The sequence below is a fragment of the Vicugna pacos genome, chromosome 5, assembly GCF_048564905.1.
Source record: "Vicugna pacos chromosome 5, VicPac4, whole genome shotgun sequence".
NCBI classification, from domain to species: domain Eukaryota; kingdom Metazoa; phylum Chordata; class Mammalia; order Artiodactyla; family Camelidae; genus Vicugna; species Vicugna pacos.
The window spans coordinates 68255667-68261666 of record NC_132991.1 but is presented as its reverse complement, the minus strand read 5'-3'; the positions used below and the strand labels follow the sequence as shown (position 1 = coordinate 68261666).

Genomic DNA, 6000 nt, shown 5'->3' with positions numbered 1-6000 from the left:
GGGCAGACTGCAGACCAGGGTAGGCGTTAACGCCGGACTAACAAAGGCCGCCGGGAGCACTTCTCGAGCCCACGGAACTTGCGGGGGCAGAAGGGTTAACCGCGCGCCCGACTCCCGAACGCATCCCGGCCCCCACTCCCGCGGTCGCTAGGAGACGCCGGAAGTGGGGGAGGGGCGGGCGGCGCGACCCAGGGTGGGAATCTTTTTCGGGCTCTGGGGGCGGAGGGAGGGGAGCGCGCGTGCGCGCGCCGGGCCGGCCGTCGCCGCGGTGACCGTCCTCCGAGTCCGTCGGCTCGCGCCCCGCCTCCGTTCCTGCTGCCCCCTCCCCTGTCGCGCGCGGGGGGTGTTTCTCGCTCCTCCCGAGTTGCCGCCGCCGTCGCCGCGGCTCCTCCTCTCCCAGTCTTGGGTTTCCCTGGCGCTGCCGCCGCTGCTGCCTCTGCGGTCTGTATGAGGAGGAGAAGGATGTGAAGATGGCGGAGCTGCAGATGCTGCTGGAGGAGGAAATCCCGGGGGGCCGCCGGGCCCTTTTCGACAGTTACACGAATCTGGAACGGGTGGCCGATTACTGCGAGAACAACTACATCCAGGTGCGACCATCTCGCGGCCTGGGCGCGTCGGGCCTCTGGTGGTGAGCGGCGCGTGGGGGGCCCGGGGGCCGCGCTCCTGGGGGCGTAGGGTGCGCGGGGCCGAGGCCGCGGCGGGGACATGGTCGAGCTGAGCACCCATGAGGAGCAGGTTGGGAGCAGGGGCAGGGGAACGAGTGAGAATTCCCCGGTTGGAGAAAATTGTAGCTTTAAAACATTTTTAAAAAGCCATGAATCAGCCTTCGCTGCGCTGTGTGTGTGTGTGGGGGGGGTTATCTCCGCCTTCCCGCTTCTCCTTCACTTGGCCGCCCCCGCACTCGGTGCCCGTCGATTTTCGGGATGGCGGAGGAGGCAGAGAGCGGCATTTTCTATTTGACAGATTCCTGCTCCCCCATTTGGCAAGAGTGTGGGGGATTGATGGGTCACCCTTCCCCCAAGCTCTGGAGGATTTTTAAGGGGTTATATTGCTGCAAAGTAAAGTGCTTCAGTTTTCTGTTCGTGTGAATGCCTCAAAAGACCGGTTTTTTGGTTTGTTTGTTTGTTTGGCTTGTTTTCCGATTCTGGCCAGGGATACAGCATAAGAGTAGTTGTCTCTTGTTGGAAGTTACTGCCATTTTTCTGCCTATGGAGAATAAGAAGCTGCATGATAATGAACTGCCCCCCCACGCCCCCGCCAGTTCCGTTAGAATAGGTAATTTGCCCACGGGAAAAAAATCTGTGACTGTTTTTCAGAGAGAATTAGGGTATGATCCTTATGGTTTAATTTTTCCCGTGATGGTTCATTTGGCACACGGACTGAGTGGTAGTGCTGTGTATGTGTATTTGTGTGTATGAGGCGGGGGATATTGGGTGAGATGAAATCCAGCTGCTCCGGGAACAAGCAAAAGATTCTGGTGGATTAAAAATAAATCCTCTTTAAAATTTTTTTGAAAGGTTAGTTTAAAATGCACAGTTTGAGAGTTCAGCATCTTTTGTTTTCTTTATGGCTTACTCTGAATCACAGGTTCTACATTTTTTTCCCTTCCTATTTAAATTCTCTTGTGATAAAGGTGGAAATGGAAGAAGTATGTTAAATTACTTCTTCACCATGGCTTTTTTTCCTGCTCCCATCTCTCCAGGCATCCTTAACATCAGCTGTATTGGGAAGCATTTTCAAGTCTTAGTGTAAAACATACAAACGAAAATAGGTGTTAAAATTTTTAGGTTCATTAATTTTGTGAGGACCGCATGGTTAATCAGGGATGGTACTGTGGGATTTTACTTGACTAGACATACGCTGAACTCTGTTATTTCTTACAGGGAATATTTGTATTGGAGAATGAACCAGACAATCCAAGTCTTTTCCCTCCAAAGAGGCAGTTGGAAGTATGGCTAGTAGGAAAAGAATGTGTCTTCAGTCAAAGATTGATACAAAAAATACAACTGTCCGTATTTGTAGGGTGCTTTGCTGATACTGAGTGTGCTGGGAGAGATTCAAAGGTTCAGTTGCTCAGTTTTTCACTAAATATATTTGAAAGTCTTCTATAGCCTGGCGCTAGGACATGGGTTGATGATGCACACCCAGTGTCTACAGAATTTCTTACTGTAATTAGTAGGAGAGGCTGCTTTGTGAGCAGCTGAATACCATATTGTGTGTCAGTTTAAACTCTAATGGGCTGCAGGTGGGAAGAAGGACCAGCGGAAGCTATGCTATTTTCAGGGAACTCACAATCTCTGGAAGAGGTAAATCAAAAGGATTGAAGTAGTAGTTCCATTGTCTTGTGCAACAATTTATGGGAAAGAGTTACAGATCAGAAGAGAAATTGCGAATGAAAAAGTGATTGAGTTGCGGTTATTACCAGTATGTTAAAAAAAAAAACAGATTCGTCTGTCTTTGGAAAATAATTTTTATTGTAATTTAATGGCATCATTCCTCTTAGATTGCAGTTGTTATATAAAAGTGCCTGAGTTAATAAAGCTGAGAGATTAAAGGGATAAGCAGTTGTCAGGTTTTTATATATTTCATACATTTTTTCAGTTCAAAAAAGAATGTTACTGCCATCATCTTGCCTTAATAATGGGACTCAGAATTTAATGTGGTATGTTAAAATTCAAAGTATAAATACTGATTAATAGAAATGGATTTAGATTTTAAAAATCTTATTTCTTCAAATTAGTATCTAAAATTTTACCTCTTAGATTATCATCTGCTTTAGGATCCAGTGGGAATATAATAATTTTCTCCCCAGATGACAACTCTTACGTGATTTGTTTGTACTAAAGTTGATAAATAGAACATGGTGATAGTGGATTTGTGCTGACTCAGCTGCACATTTGGCTGGCTTTTCTTGTGCCCAATGATCTGACAAGCAGGGGTTTTGATACTGCCTGTGACCCATCAATAGATGAAAGTTAATTGGTGGCATCAGTGATCACATGGTCAGTTTAGCCTTATTGAAGCATCATGTCTTAACCACTGGCTCAGGTTAACTCACTCATTTTATTTTGTGGAAATACAGTAGAGCAGAAGACAAATCTGTTGATCATAGATAACAAATGTATGTAAGGTTGCTTGTTCAATATTATTAAATAGCTGGTTTTATGCATGGGAATATAAAAAAATTAAATAAGAATATTCTAAGTGTGAATTTTAAGTGTGAAAACTGAGGAAAGGAAGGAAAATGATTGTGCTGTCCTTCTGAAAACAGTCATACTCTGTTTAAATTGTTCCTATCGTATAAAAATCTCCTTCTGATATATTATCTGTCGGCATCAGGACTGATCAGATTTTGCCTATGTTAACACACACAAAACTTAACAGATAGAGCAGGATTGTAAGTAGTAATTTTCCAGGTTACTAATGCAGTTAACATTAGAAATTTTAAAAATCATCTTTAGTAAAAATTTAGATTATTTTATTTCAACCTCTATTAAAAGAGATAGTCAAAACTTTTTCTACAATGTGATAAAAAGTTATAACTGCAATTTGCTGTTTTCCTGGTTTTTATTTCTTGCCTGTAAAAAGGAACTTAGTAATTGTTAAGGACTTTTTGGAGATACATGTAAAACCTGTTTTTTCCCCCTTCATTTATTAATATAAACGTTGATGCCAAATCTAGAAAGTGTCCAGAATTTTTAAAACATGTTTTGATTAATTTGGAATCTACATATTTACTAATGAAGAATTTAATAATAAAGTGAGTTGCTTTAATGTTTTGGTAGGTGAAATAAGATTATCAATTACTTTCTTAAAGTAAATCTGAAAAATCAACTTATTAACACTTTCCTTTTGTTAGATAAAAAAAGATCACTATGCTGTGTACCAGAAACTAACACAATATTGTAAATCAGCTGAACTTTAACTAAAAAAAAGTTATTACTTTTTGTGAATGTTAGTTCACATAGATACATAATAAGATCTCATTTGTCCATGGTTTGGATTACAAACAAAATAATCCAATAACATGGCTTTGCTCAGAAGAAGAGAAATTAAAAATTTACCTAACTGTTTTATGTGAAATATTTCTTTTTTGAATAATAGAGATGTCATTAGTAGTTTTCCTTTTTTCGCTTTATCAACAAAGATACTCTTAGAATTCATGAAAAATTGCAGGAAAGGGGATATTAGAATCATGGCTTGTAACTAATCAATTTCATAAAAAAGTAGTTACTAAAATATAAATATTTAACATTTTTATAAAAACCATTAGAATACATGCTCTTTGTTGAAAAACTATTAGAAAATATAAATAGGTATTAAGAATTTGCCCAGTCTTTTTGAATATATATTTGGTATTTATACTTTGAAGTTTTTTAATAGGCGCAACTAAATGACAAGTATTTTTAGAAAATGCGTTCATGTTCTATATTACTTTTATACGTTGCTTTAAAAAGAAACTTTTAATGGTGCTAGTCTTTGTTTTTTATGGATGGTCATAGGTAAGACAGAAGGGAGGTTTGTATTTATGTGTTTGACTTCTGTTTGTTCTCACAGATACAGGAATCTTAGTACTTAGAATGAAGAAGCAGAAAGAGGAGGTCATTTAAAACTAGAAATTTGAGGACTAATGTTTGCATCCTTCCCTGTGACTTAGGTTTTTTAACCTCCACAGAGAGGAGTGAACCATGTAGGTAAACATCAGGCTGAATTAGGGAGATTGAATTTCCCTAGATTGAGGTGATTTAACCCATCAGAATTTGACCAAGATTTATCCTCAAAAAACCCCCCAAAAAACCAGAAAAAAAACTAGTCCCATCAGAGATGTTTGGTGATTGGATTTTCATTGATAAACCAGTCATTATGAATATCTTTGACAAGATTGCAAACACAGGCTAAGTTATATTCTAAGTCCTTTACTCTTTTTTAAATGAAACATTTTTAAAATTTTAAATAAAAATTTAATTGCTAAATTTTTAAAAAAATAATTTTGTTGTCTGTGCACTTAATACCCCTTCTTCTCCAAAGCACTTAATTAGTCTCATAATTCCCTTTATTGATCCAAGGACTCCAACTGCACTTATTTTGTCCTACCTTGAAGGGATTCCTAGTGCGAAATTGCTTTTTACCCAAACAATTAATAAACTCTCCTTTCACTTTGTCAACTTACCTTGGTACAATTAATACATAAATGTGTGATAGATTTACTTTGTTCAGGGTCTTCTTCCTCTCCCAGAGAATCGTTTATAACAAAGTGAATTTACTTGTGTGTAAGATAGTAGAGATATTTTTAAGCGTGAGATCTTTGGGTATTACTTTGTCCTTTTAAAATGCAAGAGATTTTAATAGTATTCAGTGGCTGTGTGTATAAATATGATCTGTTGGTGGATAAACAAATACCTTGAAAATTATAGATTATTTATAGACTTGATAGTTTATGGTTGAATTTTTATGGAACTTGTTAATAGGTGGGCTTCATGAAGTAGCATGTGGTACAACACCTACTTTGAATCTTTTATTTGCTTGGTGTTCCTTCTCCGGATATAAAGCTTCTGGAGGATAGATTTATAACTTGAAGTTTTTTTTTTTCCCGAATATCCTTGCATTAGCCATAGGGTGTGGCACATATAGTAGACACTGACACTAATTAAAAGTCACTGATTGTCAGAAATACATACTTGAATATACTAGATATTGCACTGAATTATTTTATAGACTGGATGTGATTAACTCAATTTGTCTTGCAAATTTTTCCTATTAGAAATTGTAAGCAACATTTATATTCTCTTAGCATTACTCTGCAGCCTTTGCCTTGTGGGAAACAGTTTTACTTTTTATTTCTTCTTATACAAGTAATATATACTTTGATGTAGAAGTTTTGGACCTCAAAATAGCTTTACCTTGAATCATTTACAACACGAATTTTTTGTTTTTCATTTTACTTTCAAAGGTAGGTTTATTGAAGTATAATACATATATAATACAGTTCACATTTTTAAG

General features: G+C 38.5%; 1 protein-coding gene across 8 annotated transcripts in view; it reads left to right on the top strand.

The window, feature by feature from the left end:
- Positions 1 to 225: 225 nt before the first annotated feature.
- ABI2 (abl interactor 2) overlaps positions 226 to 6000 on the top strand; it is a 101208-nt gene continuing 95433 nt past the window's right edge. For 2 of the 8 annotated variants that reach the window (XM_072961420.1, XM_072961418.1), the window contains exon 1: positions 226 to 587. In XM_072961420.1, coding sequence (XP_072817521.1) covers positions 471 to 587 — 117 coding nt within the window. In that variant the 5' untranslated portion in view covers positions 226 to 470. The remainder of the gene's footprint in view (positions 588 to 6000) is intronic. The other 6 variants (XM_072961425.1, XM_072961423.1, XM_072961426.1 and 3 more) reach the window with 4 other exon arrangements.